At 43.2% G+C, this 19916-nt stretch overlaps 1 protein-coding gene across 1 annotated transcript in view; it reads right to left on the reverse strand.

The window, feature by feature from the left end:
- Window positions 1-19916, reverse strand: part of PHF10 (PHD finger protein 10) — a 475129-nt gene that overhangs the window by 157343 nt on the left and 297870 nt on the right. Inside the window, exon 7 of the mRNA XM_068233401.1 lies at window positions 13103-13246. Within this exon, the coding sequence (XP_068089502.1) occupies window positions 13103-13246 (144 nt within the window). The remainder of the gene's footprint in view (window positions 1-13102; window positions 13247-19916) is intronic.

Genomic DNA, 19916 nt, shown 5'->3' on the forward strand with positions numbered 1-19916 from the left:
AAAAGTTGGACAGCACTGTTTTAGAGGATGGGGTCGGGGGGGGGGGTGGTAGGTCGGAGCACTTTTAGAGGCTGGGAGTCGGGAGGGGGGGGGGGGGGGGGGATGGAACAAAAAACAAGCTGAAAAGGCTCCATGTTATGTGGCAGATATCACAATTACCGTATTTTCCGCCGTATAAGACGTACTTTTTCTCCCCCCAAAATAGGGAGAAAAAGTCCCTGCGTCTTATACGGCAAAGGCAGGGAATACCCAACTTGCAAACGCCCGCCGATATGAACCGCCGACCCGCCGCCATTGGGGATTCCCTGCCTGTGTGTGCGCTTGCTGTGCCTGGCTCCCCTGCGTGCATAAGGTGTCCCCCTCTAATTTCCTTATGCCTCCTCCATGTGTGCATCTCCCCGGTCCCCCCCGGCCCCACCCCCCGTGCGTGTCTCTGACATCTCCGATGTAAAGCCTTCCTCCCTCCGGGTTTGCATCTGTAGCGGCTTACCTGATACATGCCGCCGCGAAGACTGCAGACACCCGGCTACTCCATGTGTTCCCTCTACTGCGCGGCTTGTACTGATGACGCAATCAGTACACGCCGCGCAGTAGAGGGAACACATGAAGTAGCCGGGGTGTCTGCAGTCTTCGCGGCGGCATGTATCAGGTAAGCCGCTGCAGCTGCAGACCCGGAGGGAGGAAGGCTTTACCTCAGAGATGTCAGACACGCGGGGGGGGGGGGGGGGGACCGGGGAGATGCACACATGGAGGAGGCATAAGGAAATTAGAGGGGGACACCTTCAGCAGGCAGGGGAGCCAGGCACATGCCACATGGGGGAAACAAGACTGATGGGGAGAGGGACACAGGAGGTCACATGGGGAGAGGGACACAGACTGACACAGAAGGACACATGGGGGGAGGGACACAGACTGACACAGGAGGACACATGGGGAGAGGGACACAGGAGGACACATGGGGAGACTGACACAGGAGGACACATGGAGAGACTGACACAGGAGGACACATGGAGAGACTGACACAGGAGGACACATGGAGAGACTGACACAGGAGGACACATGGAGAGACTGACACAGGAGGACACATGGAGAGACTGACACAGGAGGACACATGGAGAGACCGACACAGGAGGACACATGGAGAGACCGACACAGGAGGACACATGGAGAGACTGACACAGGAGGACACATGGAGAGACCGACACAGGAGGACACATGGAGAGACCGACACAGGAGGACACATGGAGAGACTGACACAGGAGGACACATGGGGAGAAGGTGCAGTCAGGACACGTGTGGGAGACAGGCAGACAAGGTGCACATGGGGAGAAGGGACACACAGGACACATATGGGAGGCAGGACACATGGGGAGATGGACACAGAGGGAGACAGGCAGACAGGGTACACATGGGGGAGACAGGCAGACAGGTACTCATGGGGAGAAGGGGCACACTGGACACATAGAAAAACACATGGGGCATACAGCAGGTCAGATGGGGCACACAGGAAGAGACATGAGGTACACAGGAGCACACAACATGTACAAGACGCTCCTGGAACATGGACGCACCAGGTTTAGTATTTTTTTCCTGGTTTTTACCCTCTAAATTTGGGTGCGTCTTATATTCCGGAGCGTCTTATACGGCAAAAAATACGGTATGTCACAGCACTGCATTTATCATGTGGTAGATGTAGGTCTAATTATGTGAGGTAAAAGACATGCAAACACGCACCTTATTTCACTTCAGAATTCAAGTGTAAGGTATTTCACTTCTAAATACCACACATTTTTAGTATAAAATTACCACATGAATTACCTCATGAAATTACATGAGGTAAAACTTTACTTAAACTACCAGAATTCAAAAGTTGATTTCCCTCATGAGGTAAACCCAATTCCATGAGGTAATTATTTACTAAACGCTACCAGAATTGAGCCCAATAACTGTTATGTTACTTTCTGTCCAGACAAGAATAGCAACAATTAACCAATTTTTGTTGTAAGGGAGACAGAATCCTCCCAAAATTCTTATTGCCATCTCTGACTTCCTTCGATAAAAATCGGAAAAATGTTCCAACTTTTTCCCATACATACAAAACTAAAATTAAAGGAGTTCCGAGGTGAACAAAGCATCTGCCCCTGCGCATTAGCCGTCGACCCAATGGGGTTGACGATTATTATTATTTAGTATTTATATAGCACCGACATCTTCCGCAGCGCTGTACAGAGTATATATAGCCTTGTCACTAACTGTCCCTCGGAGGAGCTCACAATCTAGTCCCTACCATAGTCATGTCTATATCGTGTAGTGTATGTATAGTAGTCTAGGGCCAATGTTTTTTTAGGGGGAAGCCAATTAACTTATCTGTATGTTTTTGGGATGTGGGAGGAAACCGGAGTGCCCGGATAAAACCCACGCAGACACAGGGAGAACATACAAACTCCTTGCAGATGTTGACCTGGCTGGGATTTGAACCAGGGACCCAGCGCTGCAAGGCGAGAGCGCTAACCACTACGCCACCGTGCTGCTCCGATCTTTTACAGCCTGACAGCAAGACGCTGGAAAAGATCACAGGTGCGGCAAGGGACAGAGGGCGACATTTATCAAGAGTGTATGAGACAAAACATAAGTAGGTTTTTAGAAATCCATGCAGAATTGTCTCAGACATCCCAATATATCATTAAATAGTGCAGTTTCCTTCTTAAACTGTTAGGAATAGGAGGAGTCAGGAAGGTTTCTCAGACAGTGCAGTGTGCGAGGGAAATTGCGGTTGCTGAGGTGACCAATACCTCTGCTGTATTGCATCAATGCCCAGCACTGGAAGGGTTAAGCATAGAAAAGCTTCACAGGACACCTGGCAGGAGGGGGGGAGGAGCCCTTCACATCATGCCTAGCCTGTACTGCTGCACTATCTGTACAACTGCTATAAAGCACTTAGTTTGCAGCAGTTTAGGAATGGATTTGCATTTTTATTAACTGCAGTGCAGCTATAGAAATATATGCTAAACTGCTGCTATTAAAGAAAACCTGAAATGAAAATTAAAAGTCAAAATAACCATACACAGGTCATACTTACCTCCCGTGTAGTCTACTCCTCAATCTCTTTCTCCTCTCTCCATTTTGAAAATGGCCATTACCCCACAACAGCTTTCTGATCAGCACACTGTTAAACTGTAACATCGCCCACTTGAGCCATAGGGAAACATGGACATTACCGGCCACATCAGTTGTCCACTCAGCTATAACTGACAGCAACTGATATATAACTGACAGCAACTGATATATTTCAGTTCTGACAAAATGTTGTCAGAACTGGAAGGGATCATTGTCAGAAGAAAATGGTGAGCTTCTGAGAGGAACGGATGGCAAGGTAACTATTTATTGTTCATTTGAAGTTCCCTTTAAGTAGGATTTGAGAAGTTTCTAAACATGCAGAACAGTTCCCCTTGCTGGTTAAAATAGTTTAAGAAAAAAAAAAAAACTGTCTTTAATGCTTTGATAAATCTGTCCCACAGACACTTTCAGAGGCTGGAAGATGGACCAGGGAAGTAAAAAAGCATATGCTTCGTTTACCTCGGAACTCCTTTAAAGAGATAGTAAAAGGCAAGGGGCTCCCAATAAGGACTAAAAGGTTTAAAATTAGTTTAAAATGGATGGCAAATTTAAAAACAAACAAAACTACCACCTCACAATATATGGCCAAAGGTAACGATGACAAAACAATCATTTTGTTAATAGCACTTTAAACTAGAACATTTTGCAAACATAGAACTTTCTTAGAGCTGGAGTTCCTGACTTCCTATGAAATGCCACATTTTAATGCAATTTTATTTATTTGAGGTACGTAGTCTTTAGAGATAGTTAAATTATAGCTTATATAGGCACATAAATGGCAGATGAAATTCAATGTTGAAAAATGTAAAGTCATGCATTTTGGTTGTACCAATGGTCTAGCACCATACAAAATAAATGGGATACAGTTGGGGACATCAAACTTGGAGAAGGACTTAGGAGTACTCATCGACAACAAGTTAAATAATCGCACTAAATGCCAAGCCACTGCAGCTAAAGCTAACAAAATTTTGGGATGCATTAAAAGGGAAATAAAAACTCGAGATGCTAGCATAATATTGCCCGTTTAACTCTCTAGTAAGGCCACATCTGGAATATGGAATTCAGTTCTGGGCACCACATTACAGGAAAGATATTGCAGTTTTAGAGCAGGTGCAGAGTCGAGCAATAAAATTGATATGTGGGATGGAAGGTCTCACTTACCAAGAAAGGTTAGATAAACTGGGTTTATTTAGTCTAGAGAAAAGACGCCTTAGAGGGGATCTAATTAACATGTATAAATACATCAGAGGGCAATATAAAAGCTTGGCGGATGAGCTTTTTGTCCCTAGGCCTTCTCAACTGATTAGAGGACATGATCTGCGCATGGAGGAAAAACGTTTTAGCCATTTATTTAGGAAAGGGTTCTTTACAGTAAGAGTGATTAAGATGTGGAATGCATTGCCACAGGAAGTAGTTATGGCAAACTCTATACCTGCATTTAAAGGGGGCTTAGATGCTTTCCTTGCGTTGAAAGGCATCCATGGCTACAATTACTAGGTAATGCCTAATGATGTTAATCCAGGGATTTTATCTGATTGCCATCTGGAGTCGGGAAGGAATTTTTTTCCCTTTTGGGGCTAATTGGACCATGCCTTGTAAGGGTTTTTCGCCTTCCTCTGGATCAACAGGGATATGTGAGGGAGCAGGCTGGTGGTGTACTTTGTTCTTTGGTTGAACTCGATGGACGTACGTCTTTTTTCAACCCAAATAAATATGTAACTATGTAACTATGAGAGGTTAGTAATTCTGTCTCGAATAGAAGTTTAATGCAAAATATACTGTATATCATCGAAGAAAAAGTCAACCTTATGTATAAGTCAACCCCTATATCTGCCCATCTTAAAATGGAATATGCAGCCAGGCCGGGTTCTAGACTTTTTGCCGCCTGAGGCAAATTATGACGATGCCTGCCCTCCTTCCCATAGGTTGTATCGCTGCCAAAGGTATAGGTAGCATGGAGGGGGTAGCAGCCAGGACAGGGGAGCAAAAGCACAGAAGTGGGGAGGGGGGTCAGACCCCCCTCTCCTGGGGCTCTTCCATCCGTGCTCCCTTTCCAGCTAATTCTGCAGTATGTCTGTCAGGATCTCTCCTGTAGCATGTTCTGTCGCTTGCAGTGGAGCTGTAACTGGGCAGTTCTGACTTGTCTGCTTGCATTCGCAATGAGTCTCATTGTCATTTGCGATCGCTCTGCAGTTCGGGGCAGCTTAGCATGATGTCATCATTCCACCTATCGCTTGCTGCGGCCAGATAGCCCTGGATTTCCTGCATGCATGTTGTTACATAATGCTGCATGTATTTCTTATGGAGGTCCTTTGCATTGACAGTCAGCTAGTAGATCAGACTAACTCAGGATTGAGTGATTACCATTCAGCTGTGTGGGAGTTTGCATGCCTGCACTCATTGGCTGAGGTCCACATAAAAGTCTGTCTCCCATTGTAGACCCCGTCCGAGATAGCGGTCAGTACGCTGGTCTGCTGGGCACTTTGTCACTCTGTTATAGATCTGTTGATATAGTTCAATGTGACCTTAGTACTTGTGCTTTAGCTAGTTTCTTGATAAATATATATGCAGACTTGCTAATATATATTTATCCGTTAGTTGAGCCGTTTGTTCTTTTTCTGTATTAGTGTATTCCCTTGTTTCCATGCCTGATGGACGTTCGCTGCATCCGTGGTGGGTCAGTGAAGTCCATTATCCTGATAGCTTGGATTCTGCCATCACCACGTTGGTGACTGGTAGTATTCCTGCTACTCTAGTTTCTGGGAACGTAACTATAGGCTGCGGTTGCTATTAGTTACGTTCTTTCCTGTAGTCTTGCCCGTGTGGATGCTTGCTGGTGACTGTTAGCCTGCTTGTTCTGCTTCTGTGGACATGACTGTGAGCTGCGGTTGCTACTAGTTACGCTCCAATCTATAGTCCTGTCTTGTACCTGTCTGAATGCTTGCTATCGCTAAGGCAGCGCAACATCGCACTGCACGGCCATTGTGTCTTATTTTCAGCGATATCGGAAGCCCAGAGCTGCAGTTGCTCTGGGCAACCTGTGTAGCCTCTTCCATTATTCAGCTACCAGCCTTGTTGCTCTGGGTGGTCAAAGTATAACCCTCAGGCATTACAATGTCTAAGCGTGGCAGACAGTGAGCGAGGAAAGAAATGACTCACCAGCTTACGTTCCACCACTCGCGTCCTGCAATGCCACCCACTGTGTCTCTGCTTCCTGTCTACCACACTTAGAGATCCTGCGCAGTTAGCTGGAGGGGGAGCACAGAAGAAGCCTGAGGTGAGGGGGGAGGGGCTGTCTGACCACCATCCCCACCGCTGTGCCAGCTGTTACCCCGTCCAGACTGCTACCCCCTCCAGCTCGGCGCCCCGCCCAAAACGGTCAGGGGGTGCCGCCCCTCCACTTCCGCCGCTTGAGGAACCTGCCTCACCCCGCTTCATGGGCGGGATGGCAGTGCATCCAGTAAAGTTAATGGCTGCACTTGGGGACCAAGAAGAGTTAATATGGCTGCACTGCATAAAGTATTGCAGCTGCAGTTGGGCTCAAAAGTTTACATACCCTGGAACAATGTTTGTTTTTTAACCATTTTCATAGAATATGAATGATAAAACAAAAGCTTATTTTACTCATGGTTAGTGGTTGGCTGAAGCTCATTATTGTCAAACAACTGTGTTTACTTTTTTTAAAATTAAATTAACTACACAAAATAACTCAATGAACCTGATCAGAAGTTTACATACCCCAATTCTTAATACCATGTATTGCGCCCTTTAACATCAATGACAGCTAGAAGTCTTTTGTGATTGTTGTGGATCAGGCTCTTCAACTTGTCAGATGGTAAAGCTGCCCATTCTTCCTAGCAAAAAGCTTCCAGTTTCCGTAAATTCTTGGGTTGTCTTGCATGAACTGCATGTATGAGGTCTCCCCAGAGTGGCTCAATGATTTTGAGGTCAAGAGACAGAGGGCCACTCCAGAACATTCACTTCATGTTGCTGTAGCCAACGATAGGTCGACTTGGTTTTGTGTTTTGGATCTTTGTCATATTGGAATGTCCAAGCATGTCTCATGCTCAGCTTCCTGGCTGATAAGTGCAAATTTCCCTCCAGTTATTAATAGCTTGCTGCAATTATATTGCCATAAATTCTGACCAAATGGCCTGTTCCTTTGTAGCTCATAAATCCCCAAAACATCAGGAAAATACCACCATTTTTCACAGTAGGAATGGTGTACCTTTTAACAAAGGGCTTGTTGACACTTCTCCAAATGTAGTGTTTATTGTGGCCAAAAAGGGTACTAGAACATATTGGCGGACATCAAAAACAAAAAGGATAAATCCCCGGGCCGAATATGAAGCTTCCCCCCCCCCGTTTGTCTGCTTCCCCAAAGCATAGCTGACTATGTGGGGGCGGAGGGTGACGCGAGTACAGAAATGGCTATGTACTTGCCAATCAGGTTTGCTTGTGTGGATGGGTTGCCATGGTCACTGTTTAACATGGGATGGCCGGACTGAGCAGTCATTCTCCAGCGTACGTTTGATGCTTACGCGTCTCCACGATGATGCGATGCTTAGGTTACTACCGGATCTCTTATGCGGAGGATGGCGTGGCATCCTAGTGTGTCTATGGTAATGTGGTGACGTAGTCCACATCACCTTATATATTCACCACGTCACAGAAAGTGACAATGAGCAGCGACTTGCCCACAGTGTATAGGCTGGACGGCGGTATGTATTGCTAGCCCTTATACGGGGTTCCCAGCCATTAGTCCACCAACTGACACAACACTATCTTACAGGTGGGTACCATGGATAATACACTCCAGGGCGGACTTTGTCTGACACACCCTAATGGGGCGGAGACATAGTAAGGATATTTAAACCCTGCTCAGGCAGGGCCACTCAGCTCTGTGTTGAGCATGATACTGCATTTTTTTTGTCTATTGATGTGGTGGGGGCCTTTGTTATGTGATATTGTTTTCTGTTATACTTATTTAGTTCCTGACAAAGCCTATTCTTAGGTGAAATGCGGAGCACCAATGTAACACTGTATATATTGCACTCCCCGAGTATATTACCCCCTTTATCGCTGAGGTTGCCAATGACAGTCAACTGGGATTGAGTAACCATATTCATGTACGAGGGTGTATGGTACTGGATTTTCACATGCCTGATGGCGCACAGACTCCTTGGCATAGTGACTAACCTTATGTAGAACAGTCTAATACACACTTTACAGCTGTCTCCTAGTGTGCAGCAACCTTTTATATATGGACTGCCTGTCTTTTCCAGTTGGGAAAGGCTAGCTACACCCCACACTTTCATTCTGTGTATACAAGTCTTGCTGGGGGGATAAGCAACGACACCCACTTTGGCATTTATTTATATTTGAAGTCCATTCTCATACCTTTTTAGTATACCTAATCAGTAGCTGATACCCCTTTTACATGAGAAATCTATTCCTTTTCACAAACGGATCATCAGGGGACTCTGTATGGCTGATATTGTGGTGAAACCCTTACCACAGGAAACTGTGAGGACCATGGTCCTGGCAGTTTCCTGTATGTGTACCTCGTTGCATTGTGGGAAATGGTTGTTTACAGCTGTTTCCAACTGCCAAAAAAGCAAGCAGCAGCTACTTCCAGTGACATCACCTGCCAGCAGTAAAAATGTCACCATGTGATGTCAGAATGTAAATTAGGTAGAGGAAAACTTTTACAATGGGCAAACACTGACTGAATCATTTATACATAATTATTGTAAAAATGAAGCACTTTTTCATTACATTATTTCCACTGGAGTTCCTCTTTCTCAGGGCTCCTAGTCAGTTTTGACTTTCATATTGCATTGTATATTCCCTGTACATATCTTCTCGTCATTGTTGCATCTATTGGTCTTTCATGTGGAATTCCAATTAAATTGATTCATGTTTGTGGCACTAATATGATAAAATGTGGAAAACTTCAAGGATACTTTTGCAAACCACTGTAGGTGAACCCTTTAGAAGCTTTCTAAATAAACTAAAGGGCAGATGATAGTCTTTTTTTTTCTTTGTTTTATCACCCTCCCTACTGGTCATAAAAATCACTGTTGACACTCACGCCACAACCGCTGTTTCTCCAGTGCAGGAATGTGTTTCTCCTCCCCATCCTTCCCCAATCTTGAGAATGGGAGAATCATAGCCTTCATGAATTAGTTTTGCGGGTACCAATAACAAATTGATAGGTTATGAAGGGGGGTAGCAGGAAATTTGGGCACCCAGTAGCGGCGGAAGTTTGGACGCCACTATAGGCTCCTATTGAAATAGCAGCATCTTTACTACTGGCAGGCATAAAAAAGACAGCACAAACTGCCATTATCTATAACCATACCCCTAACAATGCGATAGGCTAAAAGGTTGTTTTTTTTAAAATAAAAATACATATGCACAAAGGGAGATACAGGGTGAATGGAAGATGGAAACAGTCGTTATTTCCCACAATGCAACAAGGCTCCCATAGTGTGATGTCAGGACCCATCCCGACATCACACTTTCGGAGGGGTTTTACCACAATATACGCCATACAGACCCCCCTTGATGATCTATGCGAGAGAGTTATGGCAAATTCTATATCTGCATTTAAAGGGGGCTTAGATGCTTTCCTAGCATTAACACACATCCATAGCTGTAATTACTAGGTAATGCCCAGTGACGTTGATCCAAGGATTTTATCTGATTGCCACCTGGAGTTGGAAGGAATTTTTTCCCTTTTGGGAGCTAATTGGACCATGTCTTGTAAGGGTTTTTCGCCTCCCTCTGGATCAACAGGGATGTGTGAGGGAGCAGGCTGGTGGTGTACTTTTTTTTTTTGGTTGAACTCGATGGACGTACGTCTTTTTTCAATCCAAATAACTATGTAACTATGTAAGTTGTGGCTGAGCTTTCAGTTGGTCTACCAGCTCGTGGTTTGCTTTCAACAGAACCCATACGTTTGCACTTCTTAATTAGAATTTGAACACTGCTGATTGGTATTCACAATCCCTTGGATATTTTCTTATATCCCTTTCCTGTTTCATACAGTTGAACTACCTTTTCCCTTTGACATTTCCTTTGCTTTCCCCAATCCAAAACACATCAGTGCAGCCCTAGATGAAATATGCAGGGGTCTGTCAGCAGTCCAGAAATACACTGACCTTTTTGATACACACTCACTAATTACAAGCAGATCACAGAAGAAGATGGTAACCTTTATTAGCCATTAAAACCTGTTTGTGTCAAGTTGTGTGCATGCTATCAGGTTAAATCACCAGGGTATGTAAACATTTGATCTGTGTCAATTGTGTAGTTTGTGTAGTGATTTTTATTTAAAAAGAGTAAAACAGTTTGACAATAATGGGCTTCAGCCAACCATTACCTAGAGAAAAATAAGTTTTTGTGTTATTCATATTCTATGAACAATGGTTAAAAAAAGAACGCATTTGGTCACAGTATGTAAACTTATGAGCATAACAGTATTAACCCATCCTTGTCCTTAGGTGCATCCAATAACTCCTGCAGGCCCCCACATGCAGCAATTAAACATTTCCAGGTAATCAGTGAGGCCAGTATTTGTGCCAACTCCCCCACCACTGTGGCCAGTATTAATGTGTGGGCAATGATATTTCCGCTATTGCAGAAGGTATATAACTATAGTTGTGACTTACCTTATCCTATATACTACCGAAGGTGGAAATATGCACTGACCCCGAAGTACCAGAGGGCAGCAGCTTAGTGTAGCTGAAGCAGTTGCAGGCAGCGGCTTAGTGCGCATGGCTTAGTGTGGCAGATGTGGTGAGGGCACACAGCTGCACAGATGCACCTGTGGACAGCACCTTGGCATGGGTGGTGCAGTTGTGAGTGGTGGCTTCATTCTGGCAATGGCTTAGCGTGGGTGGTAACTTACTGAGGAGGTTGTGGTGTGCAAGCAGCCTGCATGATTATTTTGAGAATTGGGGCTTTCCTAGTGGTAGTTATAAAACAGCCTTAAAGAGACACTGAAGCGGAAAAAAATATATGATATAATGAATTGGTTGTGTACTATGAATAATTACTAGAAGATTAGCAGCAAAGAAAATATTCTCATATTTTTATTTTCAGGTATATAGTGTTTTTTCTAACATTGCATCACTCTATAATATGTCCAGATTACACAACACTCAGCATTCAAAATGAGTCTTTCAGAGCAGTCTGTGAAGTAATAAACTCTCCTCTGCTAGAGGAAAAGTAAACAGTTCAATTACAGTTGAGATAATAAAAGTCAGACAACAGCCCTCTCCACGTTGGTCGGAGAGCTTAATAGCTTTTTTGCATAGAGATAACAACTGGAGTTTCTCAACTCTTCCTGCACTGGAAACAATTAGACTGATGTATCTGATCTTAATGTTTTTTTTCTTAGCTGTACTACACATACAAATCATAATATCATCATTTTTTTTTCGCTTCAGTGTCTCTTTAAAAGCGGCAGAAGAAACAGGGCAATGCTGGATTAGTGTGGCAGGTGCACTGGTAGATCACACACCATGGTTTGAAAGCACAACTTTTTTGTAGGAAAGGGCAGAGGACATACCATAATGGAGGAAGCCCGAGAAGCGCTTGTTAGCATATAACTACTGTTGGGCATCTTGTGCCCTGTACCCAACACCACATCCTGCTGATCCTCCCATCATGTTATGTGCCCCCTATGCACAAATTTGCACTTTGTGCAATTTATATGTACAAACTATTTGTACTTTATGACTGCAACAGTAAATCCACTGTGCAGGCTTGCTACTGTCTTCCTTTATAAACACATGTAAACTGCTTTTCTCAAAAAAAAAAAAAAGTCTGAGCAATAAATTTGGAGGACAAAGACTCTGCCAGTGGTTGTAGTGCCGCTGCATCTGTAGTACTGGTATGTCATTCATTTCTTTTTGAAATATGAATTATTAGCATTACATTGACCAGCACTAGGTTATATTCTTGAGAGGTATGTGATCTTGCCATGCAATTTTAAATTGGTTTGAAACTTTATTTCTTATTAAGACACCTCCTAACCAGTCTATTTGCACTATATACCTAGTATAGGGTGCTTTTCTTGTTTTACATATTCACCATTTTTTATGTTTGCAATAGGAAACAGAAGATCCCAAAGAATTCCATGTACCGGAGTGTAGATGGGGCAATACTTTCATTAGTATGATCACCCAGGTTTATGAATTTTCTTTAACCTCTCCTGTTTTACACATCACATGCTTCAGACATAACATACTAATGGCGCTTGGTTGTCTCTTGTGATTTTGAAGTCCTTAGCGTTTTTTTGTCTCTTGGTGTAATATTAAAGATACATAAAATAAATAAATCCTGAAGTTGGCCTTCAACACAGACACGAGGGAATGGTGAGCCTGCTAAAACTGTAGCCCTACTTGTTCTTACAATTTTTGTAACGGATCTCAAGTCACCTAAATGATGAGCTGTGGTATTGAAAATTGGCACACAAAAATGTGTACTTAATAGCAATACCATATTTATACTGCTAAATTATATGGCTCAGAAGACAGATCAAAGTGCACATGCTTTCAAGAAAGGTATTAAATCTGTGAAAAATAGGCAAGTTAACTAATCACATTTGAACTTGAATTCAGTTAAAAAAAAACAATAAGATAAAGTTCAATAACCACTTCAAGTGAGTATTAGAGGACCCAAGCAAAGAACAGCCCCCAGAGAAAAAAAAAAAAAACAACAAAAAACATTAAGTAGACCAGACTTAGTTATACCGTGATAGACACATAGATGAGCAAGTATGTTTGAGAGCAAAGGAAAAAAAAAAGAAAGAAAACCATAAACGACAAAGGAGAAAAAAAAAGTCAATCCAAATTGGGGAGAAAAAAAAAAGATGTAAAAGATTAAAAAAAAAAGGAAATGTAAAAGAACATTGCGAGTGGGGAAAAAAAAGTTTGTCAGTAAAGAAGCCAACTCATGGGCTTTTGTCTTCTACCTTGTACCCAGAGCTGGATTTGGACACTTTTTTGGTGCCCTCCTTCTTGGTGTTTTTTTCTTTTGGTTTTGGTTTTGCCTGAAGAAAGTCCTCTTGGGAGTCCTGCACATTTTCTCCCTCAGACAGATTCCCAGATGAACTATCCTAAAATAAAAATTAAATACAAAGAAACAGCAAGAAATATTTTTAAATATATACTTATTTTTTTAACACGTTTATTGAAACATGGTGCAATAAGAAAAATTACAGTACAGTGAATGACTAAAAATTTACAAAATCAAGTCGATTTGTGGAAGCAATTATAAAGAACTTTTTAAAACAATACAAAATAGGAAAGCATGCCTAAACCGTGTTCGTTCTTCTGGTTCTCAGGGTCTTATTGAAAGTTATCGTTGCGCCATCATTTCACATAACGGATACAATTCTGATTTAACAAAACCAAACGTAAACAGTTATACTAACATAACTATCTACCAGGTTGCTCGCTTCTATCTTGCCTGCCAGATACATTCTTAAACTGCTCTTCTGTCCCAAGTTGTATCCATATATTGAACAACAATCTCTCTAAAGGTGCCCATACATCAGGCGACTTTGGCAGCCAATCGACCAACCAATTTAATTATTATCAAACAGGTTGAAAATTGGTGCCGCCAAGTGCTGGTCCGATCAATGATACAATCAATTTTGGGCCGAAACTGGTCATGTTAGTCGATCACGCCCGGTGCAAGATGTCGGGCCGAAGTTGGCTGCTCAGGTGTGTGGTGGTACGGCAGCCGATTTCGGAACGAGCAACGAGCTGCAATGTATAAATGTGCCCCTTGTGTGCATTATACACTACCTGTCCTGTGTCAGCCTTCGTGCGGTGTCAGTAACCTCCGGACGGCCTCCGTACACGCCACTTGCGCAAAGCGTCTAATGACTCATAGCATCTGATGCTATACACCATTGGTGTGTACGGAGAGCCGCCCCAAGGTTACGGACATCGGGTTGAAGGCTGACACAGGACAGGTAATGTATAAATACACACCGGGGAGGGGGGCACATTTATACATTAGATGGGCAGCGGCGGGGTGGATGTGGCGGGCACAGCCAATTCCCTTAAGATTTCATGCTGAAATTGGATAAGAATCAGCAGTATATGGGCAGCTTCGACGGACATTTATCTCTAATCAGATTCGATTAGAGATAAATTTGTCTCTGTCAAAACTGCCCATAATCTCCTGATGTACGAGCACCTTAACTCAGCTCCGCCACAGATAATGAGTTGGTCCACTTGTCCTATACTTTAGAGCAGAGTTCCACAACCCTGTCCACCACCAGTAAATGTTTTGCAGAACCACAAACACGCACAGGTGAGGTAATTAGTGCCGCTGCAGAGCCGATTAACTACCTCTGTGGATTTCTACAAAACATGTACTGTTGGTTGGCCTTGAGGACAGGGTTGGGGAACACTAGAGTATTTCCAAGGGCATCCACTATGCACATCGACCCGTTTATGAAATGGAAGTATACTATTCATGTTCTGAACCCATTGTTGAAGGGTAGTACAGGTATCAGCCATCCAGTGCAAGATCAGTTTTTCCAATTCTAACATTTTTGGCTTCATGCACAACCACAACAGATTTGAAATGAAACAAACACAGTGCGCTTTAATGGCAGACTATCAGCTTTAATTTAAGGGTATTTAGATCCAAATCAGGTGAACGGTGTAGGAATTACAATAGTTTGCATATGTACCTCCCACTTGTTGTAAACTAAGACCCCAGCTCTTAACTTAGGGATAACAGTGGTTCCTGGACGAGTTCTTCAGTGAATGCATTTGTTTGAACATTTGCATGTCAGTGTGCAAAGGGGTTAACTTGTTTTTTGACTTTTTTCTGGCCACACCGCCTTTAGATTTACCCTTTCCTTAATAACTTATTTAAATTTCCTAACTAGAGCCTGCCCTTTGGTTTTGGTGATGGTCACTTGTCTCTGGAGCACTGTGGAGTGAATTGCAGAGCTGTGATTCTGGGTTGTCAAGCGCTGAGGATTATTGCTACATGTATGAAAGACCATAGATGGAATTGGTTGCCTAAGCTGCTGGCAGAGTTACCAGATCAGGAGAGAGATCGTTGAAGGAGCGCCTGTATCTACATTACAACAATAAGTGCAGTAATTTACTAATTTATTTACTGAGGTTGAACTGAGGTCGATGGCGATCCCTAGGATTATTACCCCTCCTGGGACAATCTGCTCCACTACATTAGAAATCCCATAGGCCTTTTGTGCATTTTATCCCGTATATTTGTCTAAATGTAGTATTGTAGAGTTTTTGATGGACTTGGAGTTACCATCTCTAACAGATAAGTCTGTTACAGAACTGGATGCACCAATTACAGCAGATGAGATTGGGGCAGCAGTCACATCTTTCAAAAAGGGCAAAGCTGCTGGGCCCAAAAGCATTATTATTATATTTATATAGTGCCAACATATTACACAGCACTGCACACTACATAAGATTACAGAGAGGGGTGTCGACAACAGAATACAGGTAGTAAGCAAAAAGATACAATAACACAATACAGGTATAAGTTATAAGGTACACAACACAATTCAGGTAGTAATAAAATGCCGGATCATACACTGGAGTGGAAGACTCAGTAGTACAAGTTCACATTACTCATGGTGGAGTGTGCAATCAAGTATGATACACAAGAAGAGTGCCCTGCCAAAGGCTTACAATCTAGAGGGAGGGGGAGGTTACACAAAAGGAGGGGGGCTGCATCGAGAGATTCTCAGCAAAGAGAGTTAGGGCAGCATTGAGGTGAGGTAAGCTTCCTTGAAGAGGTGAGTTTTGAGGGCTTGTTTGAAGGTGCTGAAGGAAGGGGCAAGCCTGATGGGCAGTAGGACAGAATACCACAGGATGGGGGCAGCAATTGGGAAAGCATTAAGAATGAGGGAAAAATACTAGAGGAACCATCTGTTCAGAAGTTTTTATGGCTATTCTGACACACGTTCCAGGAGATTTTCTTTGCACAAGTGGGACTTCACCATCCTGGGATATATACAGTAGGTTCTCAGGCATACTTTGTAGTTTTGTAGTCATATTTCATATCTGGGGATTTGTAATGTTGCACTTGATATGCATTCTATTTCTTGATGTGACCTATGGGCACGGAGAGGCAGAGCAAAACTGGTATTGTGCCAAAAAATCTTTTCTCTCTGGGCAAGAACTGTCTCATGTTTCAGTTATGCAAGGCTGGACTGGTATTTCATAGCCACTCCAAGCTGGAGAAGCGAATAAAACCCAGGAGCACACATGGTTGAGGGACCTCGTTCAACATCTGTTGTGGAATACCATCCCTGACAGGTCAGATGGATTCTGGCATGCGGTCACCTCAGATTGCTTCACACAAAGGCCTTTGGCCGCATGTCATCTGCTATCTTGGACTTTTCCAGACAAAGACTTTCAAATCCTTCAGCAAACACGGTATTTAGAACTTATTGGATATTCTACTCATTTCTCAGATTTTCCTCATCCATCCAACCATTTTGTTGAATTAGACGATATATATTTTATCCACTAGCTCTAATCTATATTTATGTGTATAGTGTTTTTTTTTTTTTTTTAATAATAAACTAACAATTGAATTGTTCCCTTGTCCTAGTTATCTGGTTATATCTGATGTATGTTAAGATCTCCATATCCTCAGAAAGAGAGACACTACTGCATCGTCTTATTTTTACAAAGTGTTGATTTGGCTAGTTAGTTTGCAAATAACCGTTCTTCCCTTTAGGAACAACTAGCCAGGGTCCCTTTGTCACAAACTCAAAGGGTGGTGGCAGCATTACCATTGATTTCCAGCGTGATCGATAATTGTATTTCACAGACTGTACATACAATCGAGATTGTATTATGTATGGGCACACCAACCAATCTTAAACGTTTATTGTGCTCACAGTGGATTCGCCTCCAGAAGTCTCTACTGGTTGAGCCCTGAATGGCGAGTACGAGAGGAATCGGCGCAAGAAACTTGGGCGCAGGATGCAGCCGGTATATGGCTTTTCCTGCTGTTGCACAAGTTCCTGGCCATGTTAAATACTATTCCCTCTCCAGGCCTCCATGGATGGTGGGGAATGAAATAATTTGGCTTCCAGCAATTGCTGGAAGCCGAAGTATTGTGTTTTAAAAGTAACTTCAGCTCCGTGTTCTGACGGCGCCGAAGTTACTTCTGCTGCTACGAAGTGTGCTGCTATAGCCGTAATTCCTATTACGGCCTACGGTGGCGCCGCTGCGCCCAAGTCTCCTGTGCTGGATTCAAAGTGTTCGCTGAATGGCAACTATAGCATAAGACAACAGGATTGGCAGGCGATTTGTCACATTGGTGGCATCAGTAGGATAGCAGAACTGAAAACCAGGCAGAAGTCAGTTTTTGGTAAATCAGAACGCAATAACTGACAAATGCAGTTTTTGAAATAATCAGAACAATAGGACAGTGGTTACTTAGCATCCTGACCTGCAGGACTCTTATTTCCAGGCACAAAATGGTACACATTGATGGTGAATAGACTGGTATACTTTTTCACAACTTTCCTTTGCTATCTCCTTTTCTTTTAGTCTTCTCTTCTGAATGTCTGATTCAGTTACAATTACCATCATTGGTCTGTGTCAGACATGCAAACCTTTTGCGATTCGCAGGGCACTGCCGTTTTGCACAACAATAAAACACAGTCAATAAAAGCTTTGGCGGAGAGAGACAGCAAGGCGATGGAAGACTCCAGTCCCATGCCACTCATCCCCCCAGCACCGGAAGCTCTGTTAGTGCTGACATTGCTGCTTCAGTTTCGGGTGATGTGTATACACTGGATAACACTATTTCCACAGCTGCCGCTAGCCCTCATCCAAGCACTCCTGGACTAAACTTCACAGCCTTGGGCCCTATGAGCCAGCAGTTGTTACCGCCCCTGATGGGCAGGAGTTAGGCTACGTTTCCACTGTAGCGTTACATTTTCGCCTGCAAAAAATCGTATAAGATTTTTCTGATTGGTGAAAATTCGCATGTAAATTTGTACGCGTTTTTATGCGAATTTTTGTACGCGAAAATTCGCATTAGTTACATATGCATAATCTGCCTAGTAACAGCTTAGTCATGACTGCTGACAACTTCCTGTAACCATGGATCTAATGCAAATTTTCGGGCCAGTAACGCGAAAATTCGCATTGCCTATACAAAGCATTGTACGCGAATCGTACGTGATGTCCGAAAAAATGATACAAGACCTCCGATTTTTTCACGCGTACGAAGATTCGCATAGAGTGGAAACGGCTGCATTGACTAACATTAGTTTTAAAATCTATGCGAATTTTCTGAGCAGAAAAACTGACACAAAACGCACAAGTGAGATGCAGCTCCAAAGAGAGGAGAGACAACATCAGCTCCAGCTTGAAAGCGAGAAGCAACAGCAGCAGATCCAGCTCCAGAGAGAGGTGTTACAGCACCAGTGTACACTGTACTAGCCCAGCTGAGACAGGCTGAGAAATCTTTCTGTCCCAGCACTCCTGGTGCAGGAGTCCCACCTCTACCTGCAGTCCCCAAGACATTGACCTGTACTTGCGCGTGCTGCCAGTTCCGTATAACCGAGGCACAGTGGGCACTCCATTTGAGGCCGCAGCTGACTGGGAAGGTGTTAGATGCATTTGCTGAGCTATCCGCAGATCAATACAACAAATATCAGACTATCAAGGATGCTATAACTGCTAAGTTCAAGTTAACTCCAGAAGTTTACCGGGAAAAAAAATAGAACCATCTAGAAAAGGTCCACAGACTCTCATACAGATGTGGCTAGCCGCTTAACTACTTTACGACCACCCCACGCCAATGGGCGTGGTCGCGGCGGCAGCCCCAGGACCGCCTAATGCCAATTGGCGTCAGGTCCTGGAGCGCTGTTTTGCCGGCGATCGCATGCGCGCGCATCACCCGGCATGCTGTGCGGCCCCCTTGTGTCTTCAGCCCGCCGGCCAATTAGCAGCGCCGGCCGGCTGCAATCTTTCAAATGGGCCAATGTAAAGCGTATAATACACGTTCTTATGTAAACAACGTGTATTATACTGGCTGCCTCTTCCTCTCCTGGTCACAGCGTGCCCAGACCACCAGGAGAGAGGACGGCAGCCCTGCTTGTTACAGTGACACACTTGTCAGAATTCTAGCTGTTTTATTTATGCAGGAAAAGCTGTCATATGTGTATGTACATATAAATATTATTAAGCTAAATAATAATCAATATCATCCTTCCAAAGAAATAAATAATTATTGTTAAAACCTATAATTTAATACTTTGAATTACATTTAATGCTGGATTCTTCCAGTGATGATGAGACAGTAAAACATTCTCGTGAGATTGTTTTGATTCTAGAAGATGTTGATATGTTCCTTTGCTTGAAGGCCGTTACAGCCAGCAAGGAAAAATATCCCAGCTGGATAAAGTCAAAATATGAAAGAGATAAAACAAAACAAGGGGTTTTCACCATTAGTTAAAGAGGACAATGATGCCACCTGGCGGTTTCATAGTGTTATAAAATTAATATTTGTTATTCAATGGTGACCTCTGCCGGTGGAAAAATATATATATAAAAAAAAATTATATATAGAACATGATTTTATATTATTAAGATTTAATTTGCAATTATTTCTTATATGATGAATTGTTTTAAAGAGAATCTGTATTGTTAAAATCGCACAAAGGTAAACATACCAGTGCGTTAGGGGACATCTCCTATTACCCCCTGTCACAATTTCGCCTCTCCTCGCCGCATTAAAAGTGGTTAAAAACT

This window comes from Hyperolius riggenbachi, chromosome 4 (genome assembly GCF_040937935.1).
Source record: "Hyperolius riggenbachi isolate aHypRig1 chromosome 4, aHypRig1.pri, whole genome shotgun sequence".
Classification (NCBI taxonomy): domain Eukaryota; kingdom Metazoa; phylum Chordata; class Amphibia; order Anura; family Hyperoliidae; genus Hyperolius; species Hyperolius riggenbachi.